The sequence below is a fragment of the Diospyros lotus genome, chromosome 6 (assembly GCF_014633365.1).
Source record: "Diospyros lotus cultivar Yz01 chromosome 6, ASM1463336v1, whole genome shotgun sequence".
Taxonomy (NCBI): Eukaryota; Viridiplantae; Streptophyta; class Magnoliopsida; order Ericales; family Ebenaceae; genus Diospyros; species Diospyros lotus.
The window spans coordinates 17,616,109-17,638,039 of record NC_068343.1 but is presented as its reverse complement, the minus strand read 5'-3'; the positions used below and the strand labels follow the sequence as shown (position 1 = coordinate 17,638,039).

The 21,931-nt window shown below is 39.8% G+C and overlaps 1 protein-coding gene and 1 non-coding gene across 2 annotated transcripts; one reads left to right on the top strand and one right to left on the bottom strand.

Moving 5' to 3' along the window:
• Positions 1-4,261: 4,261 nt before the first annotated feature.
• LOC127804361 (uncharacterized) lies at positions 4,262-12,184 on the bottom strand. The gene is made up of 3 exons (XM_052341220.1): positions 9,485-12,184; positions 6,907-9,391; positions 4,262-4,335 (listed from the first exon to the last, which is right to left on the bottom strand). The coding sequence occupies exons 1-3, from the start codon at positions 12,182-12,184 to the stop codon at positions 4,262-4,264; spliced, it is 5,259 nt and encodes a 1,752-aa protein (XP_052197180.1).
• On the top strand, positions 11,538-11,644 carry LOC127805391 (small nucleolar RNA R71). The gene has a single exon (XR_008024125.1). It is a non-coding gene; the product is annotated as a small nucleolar RNA R71 (small nucleolar RNA).
• Positions 12,185-21,931: the final 9,747 nt, after the last annotated feature.

The following is a 21,931-nucleotide window of genomic DNA, read 5'->3' as shown; positions in this document are numbered from 1 at the left end:
TCACATGATCACATATAAGGACGACACAACTCAACAAACCACATAATTCTCCATTTCTACTGCTAACATATACAACCATACAACCATCCAAGACAAAAGATACATAAGAGTTAGGCTTCCACTAATTACAACATATCAAGCCATGATCACAAAATATATACATGTCCCCAAATATAAGAGTCCAACAAGAACTGGACACACAAACAAAAGACTCGCAAGCCCTAGTCTTTAGATGAGCTCTATACACGTTTAAACCCTCAGAGATCCACCCCTACTAGGCTCACCTTCTACCTTAGCTTTGCCTCTACCTGGAATGATGCAAACAAGAAAATGAGCCACAAGGCCCCAGTAAGTATAACAAGAAGATATGGAACGCATGATCAATAAGAATAAGCCACAAAAGAAATATAATCTAATACAAGCAAGCCATAATACCCTATACAAAGTACAACTACCAAAAGGTGAAACACTGACCCAACCATACAATGCGCACAAATCCAAGCACAAGGGATGATAGATGCACATATCTATATCCCGGCACTATATATCCAGACAATATTGGACACTCAGGGCCAAACAACTCCACTCCCAAGGCGATGCCAGAGGCTAGTCGGCAGATTTATATACACACCACTTGACATGGGCGTATCCATCGCTAAATTTTAAAAATATTAAAAAATAATTAGTGACGAAAGACTGTCACTAAATTAAAAAAATTAGTGACGGAATATCCATCTCTAACTTGTCAATAATTAGTGACGGAAAAATTTCATCACTAAAAAATGTTTTTCTTGTAATATGTTGCGCAATGAACTGCACCTCCCCAAAACTTCTTTGGGACATCACGCCCTTTCAACATGCACTAACCATGTTGAGAATGGTCTTGTTTTTCCTTTTTGAGATACTGTTTTGTTAAGGGGTGGCAGGCTTCAAATTCCTGAGAAGTGTATTCACCTCTATTTTTCATTCTTAGATATTTTAGATAACAATCACTTTGCTTTTCTACCAAGCTCTTGAACTCTTTAAATTTGATGAGTACTTCCCTTTTCTCCTTCAAAAGATAAATCCATGTTTTTCCGCTAAAATCGTCAATGAAAGTAAGCATATACTTGTTATCTCTAATAATAGTAGGTGTGATTAACCCACATGCATCTGAACGTACAAGCTCCAAGCTATGAGATGTCCATTTTGAGTTCAAACTTATAAAAGGCTTTCTATGTTGCTTTCCCTTGATACAAACTTCACATATCTTATTGGGGAAATTCACCTTAGGTTGGCCATAGACCATGTTTTTCTTTCCCAATACTTTTAATGCTTCAAAATTTAAATGTCCATACCTTTTATGCCGTAGGGCAACCTTATCTTCCATGATAGCCTTGAGGCATCTTAATTAACTTACATTCAAATGTAGTGGCAGCATTTGGTTCTTGGCCATTTTTTACTATAGCAACCAAGACGTGGTTCTGGTCACGCATGGATGTGTAATCCCTTTCAGTTGGATGTCATAATCACATTCCAACAATTGTCCCAAGCTTAGAATATTGTTTTTCATCTCTGGTACATAGTACACATCGTCGATGCAGTGTTGATCACTAGTATTTAATTGGAGTAAGATCTTTCCTTTTTTCCTTTACTGATCTTTGTGACAAATCACCAAATGTGATAGTACCACTGTATTCTTCATTGAGCTCAACAAAGAACTCTTTTCTCCCACACGTATGGTTGGATGCATCCGTGTCTAAATACCAAATACTTGAACTACTAGTATCCATGCCACTATAAGTGTTCGCCTTTTTCTTTCCCGCAAGTGTACGGAATCGCAACAAGTAATATAATGATGAATCAAGTATCGTTCCCACGAGGATTAGCTTTTAATCCCTACTTTAACCACTATTAACTTTAATAAGTCACACACAATTAAAAGAATAATCAATAGAAGTTTTATATAAGTTAAAACTAACTCACCAAAAAGAAAACACAAAATAACTCTTTAGGTTTTAAATATAGAAATCTAATGCACTAGGGTTCATGAATCCACCTTAGTTCTATAATTGGTTTAATCTTCCAGTGATTGGGTTTTATAATTCTTGTTTTGAACTGAAAATCGATAATCCTAAGTAAATCAAAAGCCTCTCTCGATGGTCAATCGAATCTATGCTCACATATGAGATTAATTATCTCTAATTAATCTGCAAATATACAAACATGCATTTATCCACAATGATTATCAAAAATAAGATTTCACAAGGCATAACGGTATCTCTACCTATTATCGAACCTTATGTCATTTATTACCAAGTGCTAATCTATATTGAATCTCTCGAAAGCAATATAAATCACAAACACATTCTAATGGCGGCCAAGCATCAAAACGGAATTAATGCATAATAAACGATCAACTCAAAAGACAAGAATAAAATAAAACCCAAATACTTTTAATTAAACCATCATTGAACTAGGTTTCATCAATCACCCTAGCCACAAAATACTTAGCCTAACATAGTTTCAACCAACGAAAGAATAATAAAAACGGAGTTCATGATGTTATAAAGAAGAAAGAACAGAAAAATAAAACCAAAAACCGAAGATCTTCAAGAAAATCTTCTCTTTTTGCCTCGACTTGCCGTCTTCTCCCTCTTCCAAAAGCTCTTTAATCTTTCTTAAATCAGCCTTTATATAGTTCTCTTTAGGTTATCAAAGTCCTACCCCTTGAAGGAGTCCATCTCTCTTTTATTTGGGCTGAAACGGGCTTAAAACGAGCTTAAACCGAAGCTTTGAACCTTACCGCGGTCCTACCGCGGTATGCTTGTTGCTGCAGACCCGTGAGCTCCAGAAAATAATTCCTAAAGCGGTCCTACAGCGGTATGCATACCGCTGTAAGACCGTGAGCTCCAGAGACTAAGTCTTATAGCGGTGCTACAGCGGTATGCATACCGCTATAAGCCCGCTAGCCTTCTTCTTTGGTCTCTTGCTTTATCATCTTCAACTTCTTGTTTTTGATACTCTTTTGCTTCTTTTTAATTCGAAACTCGACCATGCCTCCAAGCTTCATTTCACTCCCATCATGCACCAAAAATTACTCTTTTTGCTCCATGTCCGCTTTAACACATGCTCCACATCTACATAACCATATATAGAACCAAATCAAGTAGAAATCATGCCCATTGAATGTATAAATGCTAAGTTTATAGACCAAAATAAGTGTATAAAAGACACTTATCAAATACCCCCAAACTTAGACTCTTGATCGTCCCGAGCAAAATTATCAACTCAAATGTATCACCCCTCAAGTAAAGAATAGTTAATATTTCAAACTCAATCACAAGTTGGATAGCCTTCCAAGTAGCCTCAGATTTTGGTACCATTCATAATTCACACAAAGTTTTCTAGTAATGCTACACAAATGTTTTGGACCCATTCCATGTTTTGACGTGTGTGTGTGCGAATCCTGTCAGGTACAATATCATGCATAAGGTTGTTGGTATCCCGACCCTTTGATGGTTATGTATACTTTCTCGCTCGTAATATGCACTCCACCCCCAAACTTGGTCTTTTTATTCAGTCCCTAGGTGCTCTCAATCACTCTTTTCTTTCTTGTTCAAGTTTGGTTGGACTCAGCCCAAAAATGGCGTTGTCTTGGTTTGTGAGGACTCTCTTTTATTTTGAACGATTCGGCATGCTAACATCCACTAGACAGTCAAACCCACCAGTTTTCTCAATCCCTAAGAGTTACAAACATCGGCACCATTATTGAGTTTTTTTTTTTTTTTTTTTTTTTGATTGATATCTTATGTGCAAGCCTTCACTCCATTAAGCTTTCTGAATGACCCTTGTAACGAGCTTTCAGCCGATGACTCCCAAGCCAGATGACCACGGGGCACCAGGTTTTAAGATACCTCTACGGGCATAATCACTCAAGTCATTCAGGCTACGAAGAAAGGTATAAGATATATGCAAGCTTAAATTTAATTTGGTGCACGACATAGTAACATAGGGATGAGATCACTGGCCTATGGTCATTGTCTAGCTTCCCTTAGTGTGCCTAACACATTCCACACAAATTTTAACATGCACGGAGTCGACACATTCCTTAACATTTACCACCATGGCTTAATCTTCCCCAAACTCTTCTTTTCATTTTTTTTTTTTTTTTTTTTTTTTTTTTTTGATGATGGAATTGCTCACAAAGAGGTTTTAAGGGTGAAAGTCTATATAGGGACTTATGCATTTAACCTCCTGACACTTGTGCTCAAATAGTCGTCTAACATGGATAGTGAATCACTAAACCAAAATGAGTAGCATCACTATCTTTACTCGTTTCATCAAAATGGTACCAAATAAGATTCATCATTGATGGCATGTCTACCCAACAATTTTTTTTTTTTTTTTTTTTTTTTTTTTTTTTTTTTTGACGACCAAGTAGATTAACATATAATGCATGATTGGATCATCAAAACCATCCCCCCAAACTTAAAATGAGCCATTGTCCCAAGGGCTCGAAAGGCATTAAAAAGGAAGGAAGGCACCTGGGCAGAAGAGTCGGTGCATGGATGGCCGAAGTGAATCAATGGTCTTCGGGAGGTGGCGGCGGCTGTGACCGGAGTAGCTGGGCAAACATAGATCTCATCTCCTCGTGCTGGGTATGAAGGTCGGCTCTGAGAACATCCAAGCCTGCTTGCAGCATGTGAAATTGTCGATCTTGTTCCGCTCGATTTTCTTGGATTTGTGCTTGCATTGCCTCCAATGTGGGGCCAAAGTTGACCCCTCCAGGTCGGCGTCGGGGCGGTGGTCTCACTGCAGGTGGTGCTTCGGGTTCCAGGTACTCCTCGGCTTCATCTTCCTCCTCGACCTCTGCTGCTGTGTCTCTCATGCGAGCTGCATGTCGGTATTGGGCAATCTGAGTATGTGACTGCCGAATAGTGTATAAATTGATCGGTGCGGGCTTCGTCTTGTCAAGCTCAGATGCGGATGTAGGTACTTTGGCTTGCTTGCATAATGCTGAGATGAGAGCGGGGAAGTAAATCCTTTTCTTATTTCCTTTGGTCAAGGCGAGGGCGACGATTTGGTGGAAAATACGCTCACCAAAATTTACTTCATATCCAGTGGTCAAGGCATAAAGAAGCTGCATCCGTGGAGGGTATATCTCTGTCATGTGTGAAGATGGAGCGATGTTAGAAGATAAGATGTAATGGAACATCTTCGCCTTGAGGTTAAGCTCATTATGGAGCACCACATTGTGGCTTGGCCACACCGGTGGGATGTCTTCATTAAAGCAAAGGCGAGCCACTTGATTCCAATCTTCTAGGTCCGCGAGATCGGCCCCCGCTGGCACTTGATAGAAGTTTTGAATGATGTCGGGACTGAATGGTACCCATACCCCGCGCACATAGGTATGGAAGGCATGAACTTCCTCATCGTCATCGTCATCGTCATCATCATCGTCACCTCCAAGGATGTTTTCATTGAAGTTGGCGAGGAATTCTCGAACCATGGAGGTATATATCTTGGGAGGCTTGGCACAAAATTTGAGCCACTGCTTGGCATGAATAACCTCAGAAACCCCAGTAACCGCAATGCTAGCCAAGTCAACTTCCCGCTCGCGGTGGAGAGGCCATGACTCTATCACTCGAGCTCGTTCTTCTGCTTTGGCAGTGAGGTAGATTGGATAGGGTGGCGGATCAACTCGCGGTCGCTTGGAAGTGTTTGAACTGGTTGCAACGGCTTTACCCTTATTTGCGGCTGGAGTGTAGCGGGTTTTGGGTGCCATCTTTGCTTGGGCTTGGTCCTGAAAGCACAAAATCAATCATGAGAATGAATAAGAGAAAGAATCAAATAATTCTTGGCTTGTTCGTTTTTTAGTTTTTTTGTTTTTTTTTTGTTTTTTTTTTTTTTTTTTTTTTTTTTTTTTTTTAAGAATTAAATGTGTTGGAGAAGCCAAAGATGCCACAAGACCCCCCCCCCAAACTTAAGTTATTTCATTCCCTCAATTCCTAATGCAATGTGTGTGCAATTGTGTGGAGATGTGTGGTTGGGGCATTTGAACGAACACTTGGTGGGCATGCTGAGAGGACACATAGAAAATAGGGCTTAGGATCCATGAAATTTTCCCAAATAAAAGCATAGAAACAAGCAATAATTCAACCCCAACATCACCAACCACAACTTCATTACTCCCATTCACAAGCAACTCACCACCCATTTGCACAAAAACGTAGCAAATCGTGTAAACAAATGGATAATTAATTCACACATACCTTAAATGATGAAGGTGGAGGGAGTGGAGGGGGGGCTCTTGAGGGAGAGTGAGGAAAATTGGGCTGGGTGCTAGCTGGGAGAAGATGCGAAGGCGGGGGAGGGAGAAAAGGGAGAGAGAGAGCAAAATGAGGGGAGTAAAAAGCTAGGGGGGGTCGGCCTATTAAGGCCGACCCGCACAGCAGCGCAGCCGCGGCATGCATGCCGCGGCCGACCCGCTAGCCACAGCAACTTTGCTGTGGCGCGGTAAGGTCGCGGCATGCATGCCGCGGCCCGCCCGCGAGCAGCAGAAACTCTGCTGGCTCGCGCTTGCGGCCGCGGCATGCATGCCGCGGCTATGGCGCGAGCTACCCCTTTAAAATTTTTTTTTTTTTTTTTTTTTATTTTTTTATTTTTTTATTTATATAGCCTAGGCTCTAAGTGATAAACTCTCCTAATCAAGGCACTTTCTAACCTAGAACCTAACACTTTAAAACAAATGCAAAATAGAGAAAATAAAAGAAACAACAAATAAATAAAAATGAAAGGATAGAAAATTGGGTTGCCTCCCAAAAGCGCTTGTTTAGAGTCATTAGCTTGACTGTGCTGCTGCTCATTTCGGATTGCTCAATTCGGTGGATGTCTTTTCTTTGGCAAATTCCTCCCCAAGATACGGCTTGAGTCGCTGTCCATTCACCTTAAAAGTACCCTTGGTGTCGTGAGTGACATCAACAGCGCCATGTGAATAAACTTTGACAACAGTGAACGGCCCAGACCACCTTGAGCGCAACTTGCCTGGAAATAGCTTGAGACGTGAGTTGAATAATAACACTTTTTGCCCCACCTCAAATTGTTTTCTGTTTACATGCTGATCATGCCATTTCTTAGTTTTCTCCTTATATAATTTGGCATTCTCATAGGCCTCCAACCGGAACTCATCCATTTCATTTAGCTGTAGCAACCGTTTCTCACCAGCTTGCTTGAGATCAAAGTTCAGCTTCTTCATTGCCCAATATGCCCGGTGCTCTAGCTCAACAGGTAAGTGACATGCTTTGCCAAAAACGAGGCGATATGGGGACATACCAATCGGAGTTTTAAAGGCCGTTCTGTATGCCCATAATGCATCGTCCAACTTCTTAGACCAATCCTTTCGAGAAGTACTCACTGTAAGCTCAAGGATCTTCTTTATCTCCCTATTCGAAATTTCTACTTGGCCACTTGTTTGGGGGTGGTATGGCGTAGCAACTTTATGCCTTACCCCGTACTTCGCCAAAAGAGCTTCGAAATGCCGGTTACAAAAATGCTTCCCGCCATCACTGATAATGGCCCTAGGAGTTCCAAAACGAGTGAAGATGTTCGTTTTCAGAAAACTTACCACTACTCGGCCATCGTTAGTTGGTAGTGCTACTGCTTCGACCCACTTGGAGACATAATCCACTGCCACTAGGATGTATAAATTGGAGAATGAGGATGGAAACGGCCCCATAAAGTCAATGCCCCAAACATCAAATAATTCAACCTCAAGAATGCCATGTAAGGGCATCTCGTGCTTCCTGGAGATGTTCCCCATTCTTTGGCATTTATCACATTTTTGTACCAAGGTATGAGCATCCTTAAATAGAGTTGGCCAATAAAACCCAGATTGGAGTACCTTAGCTGCTGTTTTTGTTGCTCCGAAATGTCCACCATAGGGGGAGGCATGACATTGCTCTAAGATCATCTCCATCTCATCTTCTGGAACACACCTCCGGATTACTTGATCTGCTCCTCTACGATAAAGGATGGGATCCTCCCAAAAATAGAATTTGAGCTCCGAAAAGAATTTTTTTCTTTGATGGTAATCATAATCAGGAGGTACAATGTTACTTGCAAGGTAATTGACATAGTCGGCATACCATGGTACCTCTGTTTCGCTGCTTGCTCGTTCCACTCTTAGAAGTTGCTCATCTGGAAATTTTTCATTAATATCCCCTGTTTCGGATTGATTTTGTTGCTCCAATCTTGAGAGGTGGTCGGCTACCACATTCTCACATCCTCTCTTATCTCGAATTTCCAAATCAAACTCTTGGAGAAGTAGGACCCAGCGGATTAGTCTTGGTTTTGCCTCTTTTTTTGAAAATAAATATTTCAGTGCGGCATGATCAGTATAAACAATCACCTTTGAACCAATGAGGTATGATCGAAATTTTTCGAAAGCAAAGACCACCGCTAATAGCTCTTTTTCTGTTGTGGCATAGTTCATTTGGGCATCATTGAGAGTCCGACTTGCATAGTAAATCACATGTACGACCTTGTCCCTTCGTTGTCCCAACACTGCCCCAACTGCATAGTCACTAGCATCACACATTAATTCGAACGGCATGTTCCAATCTGGTGCCACAATAATAGGTGCGGAAATTAACTTTTCCTTTAGAGTGGTAAATGATTTTAGGCACTCCTCAGAAAATGTAAATTTTACATCCTTCTCCAACAAGTTGCATAAAGGTTTTGTAATCTTGGAGAAATCCTTAATAAATCGTCTATAAAAACCGGCATGTCCCAAAAAACTGCGGATACCCTTGACGGATGTGGGTGGAGGAAGCTTCTCAATCACTTGAATTTTTGCCTTGTCAACTTCAATACCCCTAACTGAAATTCGGTGTCCCAATACAATTCCCTCTTGGACCATGAAGTGACATTTCTCCCAATTGAGCACCAAGTTTGTTTCTTCACAACGCTTCAAAACAAGTGTCAAGTTTTTTAAGCATTCGTCATATGAAGAACCAAAGACTGAAAAATCATCCATGAACACTTCAATAAATCTTTCTACCATATCAGAGAAGATTGACATCATACACCGCTGAAAAGTGGCAGGGGCATTGCACAAACCAAACGGCATCCGTCGGTAGGCGAATGTACCATATGGACAAGTGAACGTTGTCTTCTCTTGGTCTTCTGGAGCTATTGGAATTTGATTGTATCCCGAATAGCCATCAAGGAAACAATAGTGGGAATGACCTGCTAAGCGCTCCAACATTTGATCAATGAATGGTAGGGGAAAATGATCTTTTCGTGTTGCATCATTCAACTTACGATAGTCAATGCAAACCCGCCATCCGGTAATAGGTCGAACTGGAATGAGCTCATTATTTTCGTTCTTTTCCACTGTAATACCTCCCTTCTTAGGCACCACTTGAACCGGACTAACCCAAGCACTATCTGAGATAGAGTAGATAATTCCAGCATCTAGTAACTTCAGTACTTCAGCTCTAACCACTTCTTGTAGATGAGGATTTAGCCGTCGCTGATGTTGTACTACCGGCTTGTAAGTGTCTTCCATTAATATCTTGTGCATGCAAAGAGATGGGCTAATACCTTTTATATCAGCTATAGTCCATCCAAGAGCTGATTTATGTTCCCGAAGCACCCGGAGTAACTTTTCCTCTTCTTCTTGGTTAATGGACTTAGCAATGATAACTGGAAGAGTAGAGGACTCACCCAAATAGGCATACCGAAGATGGGATGGCAGCTGCTTTAGCTCTAATTTCGGAGCTTGTTGAATGGAAGGTAAAGGTCGTGGAGGTCCCGTGCCCAATGCTTTGTACTGCTTTCCCTTTTGAATAAGTTCAGATCTTTGCAAATATTTGACACATTCTTCAATCGTAGCCGAGTCGGTATCTTCAACTTGTGAGTGCATCACACATGCTTCCCAAGGATCTGATGGTTGATTCAAAGCGAATGTATTTTCTATCTCTTTGTCCAAAGTATCAATCTGAAAACAAGAATCTGAAGCCGTAGGAAATTTCAGTGCTTCAAACACATTAAAAGTGATTTGCTCATCATTCAGCCTTAACATGAGTTGTCCTTTTTGCACATCAATAAGAGCTCGTCCAGTAGCTAGAAAAGGTCGCCCCAAAATAAGGGGAATATCCCTATCTTCAGCCATATCCAAAATAATGAAATCTGCTGGAAATATAAGCTTGTCCACTTTTACCAAGATATCTTCAACAATTCCACGTGGATGTTTCACGGACCGATCCGCTAGCTGCAATGACACCCCTGTAGGTTTTGCTTCACCTAAACCAAGCTTTTGAAAGATAGAGAATGGCATCAAATTAATGCTAGCACCCAAATCACATAAGGATCGTTCAAAATATAAGCTGCCAATGGTGCACGGGATGGTGAAACTCCCTGGGTCTTTCAACTTTGGTGGCAATTTATTTTGTAAAATGGCACTACACTCCTCTGTTAGCATCACGGTTTCATGCTCCTCAAGCTTCCTCTTGTTTGATAGAATCTCCTTCATAAATTTTGCATAGCTGGGCATTTGAGACAGAGCTTCAGCAAATGGGATATTGATATGTAGCCTCTTGAACACCTCCAAAAATTTCTCAAATTGTTTATCCAACTTGTGCTTGCGCAATCTTTGAGGAAATGGAATTGGTGGAACATAAGGCTTGATTGGTGATGAAACCACTTTTTCTTGTTCAGCTATATCTTCGGGCTCCTTATTCTCAGTTGCTATCTTCTTTTCGGCATCATTTTTCTTTTCCACACTTGGTCTTTTAACATGGATTTCCGGGAGTTGCACTCCACTCCTTGTAGTGATTGCATTTGCTTGCTCCTTAGGATTAACTTCAGTATTGCTTGGCCATGTGCCTTGTTGTCTCTCAGTAAGAATTTTAGCTAACTGCCCAATTTGAGTCTCTATATTTTTTATGGCTGCATCGGTCCGCTCACTTCGTTCTTGAAGTTTTGAAATTGCTTCTTCCCATCCTCCTTTTTCTTCATGTGGTCTTCCTTGTTTTGGTGGGTTTTGAACTCCCTGATTGTTGCCATATGAAAAATTAGGATGGTTTCTCCAGCTGGGATTGTATGTTGAAGAATATGGATTATTTTGTGGACGCTGAAAATTTTGTTGACGTGGGAAATTTTGCGCATAAGCAGCCTGCTCTGTGAGTGAATGATCCCTAACGGTCAATGGGCATTCGGATGACAGATGGTTTGCCCCACAAGTTACACAAACTGGAAGAGATCCTTGCACCATGTTAACTGATGGAGAGTATTTTAAGTTTTCCATCTGTTTTGAAAGAGCATCAATCTTGGCCAACATCAATGTATTCATATCCACTTCGTGTACTCCAGCTGCTCTCCTATTTGAACTTCTATCCGGCCACATTACAAATTGTTCACTCATTGTTTCATAAAGATCATGTAACTCTCCAGCCGATTTGTTTCTAATAGAACCTCCTGCTGTAGAATCAACCGTCGAACGGCTGTAAGGAGTTAACCCGGCATAGAAATAGTGATTTTGAGCTGGTAAAGAAAACCCATGATTTGGACACTTCCTTAGCAATTCTTTGTACCGTTCCCATGCTTCATGAAAGTTCTCAATTTCAGCTTGCTGGAAAGTCGAAATTTCATGCTTTAATTTGCTGATCTTGGCTGGTGGAAAATATTTAAGTGTGAACTTGTGAACCAAATCAGCCCATGTAGTGATGCTACCAGGTGATAGTGAATCCAACCACTCCCGAGCTTTGTCTTTCAAAGTATGAGGAAAAAGTCGCATCCTCATTGCTTCTTCGTTGATCCCTTGATACTTAAAGTTGCCACAATACTCTAGAAACCGAGAGAGATGGTAGTGTGGATTTTCATCACTTCTCCCATAGAATGGAATGTTGTTGGAGAACAAATTTATCACATCTGGTCTCAACTGGAAGTTATCGTGCCCATATGGAGGATAAACTATGCTCGACCGGTTCTCAACGACTGGAGGCATCATGAAATCCCCCATCAAGATATCTCTCTCATTGATCTCAACAGTACGCTCCACTTGAACAAGCTGATTTTCATTGTCGGCCATAATGCCTTGCTGTTGTTCCCTTTTTGCTCTTTGTTCACGACGCCTTTGATGAAAGGTTTGTTCAATCTCTGGATCAAACTCGACAAGATCAAGACGTTCTGAACGCCGCATGCACTATTTCAATCCTAACACAGCAAAAATTGAAATAATTCAGCGTCAAGAATAAGGAAAGCAACACAAGTGTTAAAGGTAATCTTAACTAAAATAGAAATCAAAAGAACTAATCCCCGGCAACGGCGCCAAAAACTTGTTCGCCTTTTTCTTTCCCGCAAGTGTACGGAATCGCAACAAGTAATATAATGATGAATCAAGTATCGTTCCCACGAGGATTAGCTTTTAATCCCTACTTTAACCACTATTAACTTTAATAAGTCACACACAATTAAAAGAATAATCAATAGAAGTTTTATATAAGTTAAAACTAACTCACCAAAAAGAAAACACAAAATAACTCTTTAGGTTTTAAATATAGAAATCTAATGCACTAGGGTTCATGAATCCACCTTAGTTCTATAATTGGTTTAATCTTCCAGTGATTGGGTTTTATAATTCTTGTTTTGAACTGAAAATCGATAATCCTAAGTTAATCAAAAGCCTCTCTCGATGGTCAATCGAATCTATGCTCACATATGAGATTAATTATCTCTAATTAATCTGCAAATATACAAACATGCATTTATCCACAATGATTATCAAAAATAAGATTTCACAAGGCATAACGGTATCTCTACCTATTATCGAACCTTATGTCATTTATTACCAAGTGCTAATCTATATTGAATCTCTCGAAAGCAATATAAATCACAAACACATTCTAATGGCGGCCAAGCATCAAAACGGAATTAATGCATAATAAACGATCAACTCAAAAGACAAGAATAAAATAAAACCCAAATACTTTTAATTAAACCATCATTGAACTAGGTTTCATCAATCACCCTAGCCACAAAATACTTAGCCTAACATAGTTTCAACCAACGAAAGAATAATAAAAACGGAGTTCATGATGTTATAAAGAAGAAAGAACAGAAAAATAAAACCAAAAACCGAAGATCTTCAAGAAAATCTTCTCTTTTTGCCTCGACTTGCCGTCTTCTCCCTCTTCCAAAAGCTCTTTAATCTTTCTTAAATCAGCCTTTATATAGTTCTCTTTAGGTTATCAAAGTCCTACCCCTTGAAGGAGTCCATCTCTCTTTTATTTGGGCTGAAACGGGCTTAAAACGAGCTTAAACCGAAGCTTTGAACCTTACCGCGGTCCTACCGCGGTATGCTTGTTGCTGCAGACCCGTGAGCTCCAGAAAATAATTCCTAAAGCGGTCCTACAGCGGTATGCATACCGCTGTAAGACCGTGAGCTCCAGAGACTAAGTCTTATAGCGGTGCTACAGCGGTATGCATACCGCTATAAGCCCGCTAGCCTTCTTCTTTGGTCTCTTGCTTTATCATCTTCAACTTCTTGTTTTTGATACTCTTTTGCTTCTTTTTAATTCGAAACTCGACCATGCCTCCAAGCTTCATTTCACTCCCATCATGCACCAAAAATTACTCTTTTTGCTCCATGTCCGCTTTAACACATGCTCCACATCTACATAACCATATATAGAACCAAATCAAGTAGAAATCATGCCCATTGAATGTATAAATGCTAAGTTTATAGACCAAAATAAGTGTATAAAAGACACTTATCAATAAGCCATTTGTAGGACCCCGTCATTTTATTTTATTTTTTTTTTTGTTTAGCATAATTGACTTTCAATCTTTCTTATTAGAGTAACGTTTTGAGGCATAATGTCCAAACTTATTGCAATTATAGCACTGCATGCCAGATTTATATATCATATCTCCAATTTGACTGACATCCATAGCCACGACTAGATCCATCTCCTTTGACTAAATCCGTCCCCATCATTATTTTGGTTAGTCTCCCTAGGTTGGAATCTATCACATCTTTTCTGGACATAGCCTCTTTCTCGTTGATAACTCCCTCATCTTGATTCACCTCGCATTTCTTGGAATTAGAGTTTGGTTTGCAAAACTTGTTCAAGGGGCTTGTCATCACCCTTGAGCCTTTTCTCGTATACTTGAAGTGAGCCCATCAACTGTTCCAAGTCATCTCCTCCAAGTTTTTTGATTCTTTAATGGTAATGGACACAAAATTAATTTTAATCGAATGACCTCAAATTTTTTTCAATATTGTGAACATCTTTTATCTCTTCACCATTCCTTCTTAATTGGTGGACTATGGAAATAACTCAAGAAAAATAATCCAAAATGGACTCTGAATTTTCTTGCTACAATGTTTCAAATTGTGCTCAAAGAGTTTGAAGACAAATTTTCTTTACCTTCTCCACGCCACCAAACACCTTTTAAAGAAGATCCCACGTCTCCTTAGAAGTTTGGGCCAAGGTAATTAACTCAAATAGACTCTCACCCACTACTTGATAGATTGTATAAAGTGCCTTCTTGTCCTTATAATTAAATTACCTTGTTCTTTTAGCTCCTTCTTTTGCTGAAGGGGTTAGAGTAGCTTCATTTTCCTCGTCAACTAGCTCATCATAGCTAGCCATCTTGGACAAATGCCCATAAGTCAAGTAAGCCTCAAAGGACTTTCATTTGGATGCATCATATATCATAATTTTGTTTGTTAAGTTTTTTAGGGAGAACCAAATTTGTAGCCATTGTGTAAAATGGTACTCGAGCCTCCATTAATCGTGCGTTCGGCCATGCATCTTCTCCTATTTTCTTCCTTTGTCTCCTTTTTTCTTTCTAACTCAACACTATGCATTACTTTTTTTCACATAAACTGCTAGGCTACTTCTTTATTTTTCTTATTTCTTCCAGAATCAGCACTATTCACAACACTTTGCAACTACTTCTTTTCTTCTTTCTTTTCCCTTTTTGTTTTTCTCGCAATCCGACATGACAGCAAACGAGCACGTAGGCTCAACATATTGACAATGGCAGCCGACACACAAGGGGCAAAATCTCATCATTCAATGATGCACGTCGATTCAGTCGCCCCCGATCTACAATAGTTTAGCTTCCGATCTACGTCAACAATTCACACGACGCCACAACGTCGACTCCGATCTCCTTGTCTATTCAGCTTCCACGATTAGCTCGTCTCAAATCTCTGACAGCCAGTGGTCAAACTCCGCACAGCAACCTCCGATGCTTCTTGTCCGCCTATCTATCCAGCAACAACAAACCCAGGCGGGTCCTTCTCCTTTCAATGTCGCTGTTACAACTCTCGGGTAAAACTCACCCTCAAAAGTTAGCTATTAAGGGGAGGGTGCCCAAGAGATTATAAACCCCACACCAGAAGCTTGAACTTCCAATGTGGGACAAGTCCCATACCTTGCAATGGACCATAACATACCACCACGCTCCATAGCCCGGTGCCCACGATGGCAGGCTATGCACTAGTCTTCGCTAGTCTCCGACGAACACTGCAATGCCGACGTCACCTCTGTCGCCATTCGCTTGCACTGGGAGTCATAGGACTAGCTCTGATACCACTGTTACAACTATCGAGTAGAACTCACCCTCAAAAGCTAGCTGTTAAGGGGAGGGTGCCCAAGAGATTATAAACCTCACACCAGAAGCTTGAACTTCCAATGTGGGACAAGTCCCATACTTTGCAATGGACCATAACATACCACCACGCTTCGCAGCCCGGCGCCCACGATGGCAGGCTGTGCACTAGTCTTTGCTAGTCTCAGGCGAACACTGCAATGCCGACGTCACCTCCGTCGCCGCTCGCTTGCACTGGGAGAAAAGTTAGAAGTAGAGAGAGAGAGAAAGTGGGTCTGTCAAAGAAAGAAGAAATGGGTCTGTCAACTTAGAGAGAGAAAGGAAGTAGTTAGACTTTTTTCATATCCTTTTCATTGAGATATAACTGACTATTTATAATAGCCATACAATGATCAAAACATAACAATACTCCTAAAGATTCGGAAAACAATCTCGCCAACCGAAGACCGGCTCAACGTGATTTATTGACATCCAAGCAAACAGCAACCTAAGACCCACTAACTACACCACCATGTAGATGGATAGATGGACATGCCGCCACGTATGCAACCACCACGTACTCCACTTCAATACACATACTCCATCCACCACTATGCAAATAGCATTCCCCCCCTCTTAAGAATCCTTATCCGCAAGGATAAAGTTGGGATATGTTTTGGTAAAGCGCCATTCATTTTCCCATGTCGCATCTTCCACTCGAGTACCGGACCACTTAATCAAAACTTCCTTTCTTGGCCAGTATTTCCCTTTGTGAATAACGCGACGATCCAAAACAGCTTCTGGTTCTGGAAGAATTGTAGAATCCACTGAGGTAGAAGGAAGCTGTGGTGTGGCCTGCATAATGGGACCCAAATGCCTCTGTAATAAACTAACATAAAATACATTATGAATCTGGGAACCCGGTGGAAGTGCCAACTTATAAGCCACTGCACCAACCCTATCAATAACCCGATATGGACCATAGTAACGTGGGGCAAGTTTCAAGGACTTACAAAAGGCCACTGAAGACTAGCGATAAGGCTGTGACTTCAAATACACGTAGTCTCCTACCTCAAAAGTGACTTCACGTCGTTTCTGGTCTGCATGACTCTTCATGAGGTCCTGAGCTCTTAAAAGATTGTGGCGCAGTTCACGTAGAATAACATCAGTCTCGAAGATAGTCATCAACTGCTTGTACCCTTGATGTCCCTGGAATATATGCCAACAAACTGGTGGGTGGAACTCCGTAAACGGCCTCAAATGGCGTCACATTGGTAGATGAATGAACAGCGGTGTTATAACTAAACTCAGCCCACGAAATCCATTCCAACCATTTGTGAGGCTGATCACCTGTAAAGCACCTCAAATACTGCTCCAAGGTTCGATTCACCACCTCAGTCTGGCCATCGGACTGCGGGTGGTAACTTGAGCTCATACATAATTTCGCTCCCTGCAGTTGAAAGAACGCCTGCCAAAATGAACTAATAAACACCTTATCACGATCACTTACTATGGATGTGGGGATTCCATAGTGCACAGCCTGACGTCAACATTGCAATGTTCGCCCGAGACTAGCAAAGACTAGTGCACAGCCTGCCATCGTGGGTGCCAGGCTGTGGAGCGTGGTGGTATGTTATGGTCCATTGCAAGGTATAGGACTTGTCCCACATTGGAAGTTCAAACTTTTGGTGTAGGGTTTATAATCTCTTGGGCACCCTCCCTTTAATAGCTAGCTTTTGAGGGTGAGTTCTACTCGAGAGTTGTAACAGTGGTATCTGAGCCAGTCCTATGACTCCCAGTGCAAGCGAGCGGCGACAGAGGTGACGTCGGCATTGCAGTGTTCGCCCGAGACTAACAAAGACTAAGGCATAGCCTGCCATCGTGGGAGCCGAGTTGCGGAGCGTGGTGATATGTTATGGTCCATTGCAAGGTATGGGACTTATCCCACATTGGAAGTTCAAGCTTCTGGTGTGGGGTTTATAATCTCTTGGACACCCTCCCCTTAACAGCTAATTTTTTAGGATGAGTTCTACCCAAGAATTGTAACAGTCGCTCTACCCTTCTCCGACTCTAATACAACGATATTAATTAGAAGATAGCCTCCTCTTCTTCCTAAACTCAACCACGTTGTTTGCGATGTGCGTGAATGAACACTAATGAGATATGGAGAAGAATGCTCTACTACTAAAAGTAATGAGATAACTTACTTATAGGTCAGATTTAACAAGAAAACTTAAAGAAAATATTTTTATTATTTAATTAGTCTCATTCAATGCGACTGATTCCTTTTCCACTTCCACCACTTCCACTTCTTTCATCTTTTACAAGTTTAATCTTCAACGTGCTAAAGGTTACCCCATTGCGTGATTAAGCGACTGTAGAACATCCTCTCTCTCTCTCTCTCTCTCTCTCTCTCTCTCCAAATTTTCTTTAAGATTATATATAAAAATAAAAGAATATTATTAATATTAGTGAACCACTTTATATAAAAAAATTAAATATTTGAATATTCCTTTTTAGTAGGAGAATAATGATTTTTTGTGCACATTTTGACTGAAAATACCATGTGTTAGAGCGAGGAAGGAGCAGATTATAAAATGAAAAATCTCCTGGGATTGTTTTTTATGTTTTTTGATTGCATAAAAAGCGAAAAACAGCTATAAAAAAGATATGTGAATTAAGAAATAAAGGAGGAGATACTTCTAATTTTTTTAAAAGTTTATTTACAAGCATTGGGTATGGTAATTCTTTTTCAAAAATAATTTCTTTTGTATAGATTCATATATATATATATAAATATATATACCAGACAAACAAATCTAGTTCAGAGCTAGATATTAATTATTTGGGTTTAGGGTTTATATGAGTGAATTAAGAAATAAAGGAGGAGATATTTAAATTAAAAAATAAAGATAGAAGAAAATGTACTCTAGCCCAAATAATTAATATCTAGCTCTGAACTAGATTTGTTTGTCTGGTATATATATTTATATATATATGAATCTATACAAAAGAAATTATTTTTGAAAAAGAATTACCATACCCAATACTTGTAAATAAACTTTAAAAAAAATTAGAAGTATTCATGTATGCCTTCTATAGGTTGGAAATCAATAATTAACAACATTAATGGTGGTGGCCAGCAGTGATGCCTTCAAGTGAGTTATTAAAGAAAAGAAGATAGGGCAGGGGACAGGACAGAAAATGACAATTTGCCTTACATAATTATATATAAAAAATTAATTTAAAATTATATGCGAGTAAAGGAGAAGATCATGACTTTTTGGTGATTTTATTTTGATTTATTTATTTATTTTGCTAGATAATTTCTGACTAAAGAAATTAATAGCAGGCGAGTCTCAAGTGGGCATAAAACTGTGTTTGAGGTTTAGTGTTAAAAGTGATTAATCTTGGGCCATCCTTTTGAGTTAGAATTGGGAAATTGTATACAAATGAAAATGTGCAGCCTTAAGCTTGACCCAATGAACTGTCACTTCTATTTCATACTATGTGATGATCAAAGGGTCCAATCCATTGTATCTATTACTAATGCTACTATAGAAAAATCTTTTGAGAGGATAAAATGGGATGGAACAAATTATGTTACAAAGTGTCCTCTCAAATAGAGCTAGAAGCCTGTATCTGCTGCCATAAATCTCATTAATAGAGCCATTTTGGGGGCGCTCTGCCCATACCGAGTGAAGTAGCTAGGGATGGAACAGTTCCCATTCTCAAACACCATTAAATTCACTCTGAGAAAGTCTGTAGGATCACTATACTACTTCAATATTTTCATAAAAATGGTTTAAGTTACAACCCATTAAACACAAAAGAATCCATGGACTGGTCTGGACAAACCCAATACAGAAAATTACAACCCACACACACACGCACGCATTAAATATACGGGGTCCATGATGGTACTTAAATCTCACAATTACAAACTCAGGATATATATAGATATACATTAAGGAAAAGAAAATGATTAATTATAATTGTAATTAATTAAGGGTTGAAGAAATGATGGCCGCATCTACATTTCCAGCGGAGAGGCTTGTAATTGGAGAACTTGAAACTCGCAAACGGAGTAGTTGATGATGATGAGTCCAAGAACTCGGAGTGTGTGGCTCGGTTTAGGCCTGGTTGGAATCGGTTGCGACTGCGTGGTAGGGGAGGCACTTGCGCCGCCATGCACGGGTGGCACTGCTTGCACTTGTTGTGGCAACTCGGAGGACCCGAACCCAGCCTCGTTTTCCCTTCAAACAGGAAGCCCTACACAAACACACAGCCAAATATATCTATCTATCTTTATATATGAATATACCCTTACAGAGAAGAGAAATTAAAAAGCAATCGATATTGAAGGGTTGATTACCTGACCGGTGTCTGGAAGCTGATTGTGGTGGTTGAAGCAAGCAACTGAAGGGAGAAGATGGAGGAGCGCAATGATTATGCTGAGACATAAGTTATGAATGATTTTATTCATTGCCAGTACTGATGATGATCATTTGTTTCATGATCTCGCGCCCTCAACAATATTAGAAACCCAAATCAGAGAGCTTGAGGTGAAAATTGGAAAGGGCCATGAAAAGAGCAAGTTTGGAAAAGAAACTACAAAAATGGGAAGAATTTTTCTGGCCTCGAGTATTTTTATGGTTAGGGCATGGGCTGCTGGGTGGCTATTTTATATATATATAGATGGATAGTATATCCTTCCAACCCCACCTTTCAGACTTTTCAGACTGCTTTCTGAAAGGTGGGGTTGGAAAGATATATATGCTGCTGCCTGCTGGGGGTTAAAATCTTATTTAATAGCTAGGCTCTCTCCCTCTCTCCCTCTCTCTGCTTTCGAAATTCACCACCCTCCCTCTGCTTTCACAGTTCACCATATATGCTAGACGAAAACGAAAATCGAAAATATTTTTGATAGGAAATAAAAACGTAGAAATAGACATTCTTCTTTAAAAAATAAGTATAAATATAGTTTAAAATGAAAATAAAAAATATTTCAAAAACGAAGAAACGACTCTTATGAAGTGTTTTCATGCAACATAATTCACCTTTAATGATTACTGCCATTAATTCATCATTCAACAAGAGTTGTTATTCTCAGGCCCATCCAGGGTTATTCTTTGTCCCTAAATTCACTAACGCACCTATCTACTGCAGGCAAATTAATTGACAATTTTATCATTTTTCTATAATAAAATTCAAGGTTTGCTACCAAATCAAATAAAATTATTTATAGGAATAACGCATTCCCCTCCACCCGAGTGGCATAGAGGAGGGAGCATGTTGGCCTATGCATAAGCCATGTCCCCTCTAGCAGAGCAACTTTATCATAGAGCAACTTTATCATAGAGCCGCCACTATCACGTAGTTATATGTTTAAACTAGGGTCACTTAAAGACAAACAGTAAAATCATAGGGATGCAAGGGGACTCTTTAACCGAGATTTTCTGTGATTGTTCAACTTTCTACCATTTGCAGCTTGACTGAAGAAACAAGAAATTAATCACCCAACTCAGGTCCATCGCAGCATGCTGCATGCTTGCATAAGCAGTTGGCAGTTAGGCTCCAAATTAAGGAAATTAAAATCAAGCGTTAAGGCTGGCACTAGTAAGTAAAGTAAATCCAATAAAGCTCTGAATCTGAAATACGTACGTAAGTACGTTTCAGACTCATCACTGCATCTATGTCCTTGCCAAGAACCATACATTGATTGCCCAGTTTTTTTATTAATTTAAATAAATATTAAATATTAGTATCAGTATTATCTGTTAAAATCTGCCCCCACCTGATTTTGATAAATAAAGTAGTCTCTGAACATGTTTCCTCTTCTTCATTTTATCTGATTTTCAGAGATCTTTATTATGTCAGGCAACCACCCCCACCCCGCCCCACCATACTCATTGCCGTACCTACAGATAACATATATTTAGAGAGAGAGAACTATGACAATGATATTGCTTTGCCATTCTGTTACCACTACTTTCTGATATCTAATAATAGTCTGCAGACACATGAGAGAACGGTGAAGAATTAGTGGCCGCTTGCAACTTAAACAGAGTTCATCCCATGCTAGGGCACTACAGAGTACACAGGTGGGTAGGTTTAGGTTATTTTCAAATTCTTTTGTGGATTTAAATTTTTGCAAAAATAATAACATTTGATTCCATTATAGTATTCCAAAGTAAAAAATAACTATTTCACCTCTTCTTATTTTTTAAAATGAAGGTATTACAATCCATTAGAGAAACTAAAAATCATTATCCTTTCAGCAATAATCGATCAAATATGTAAATAATCATACTAATCATATTCTTTATTTAGAAATACCAAAAGC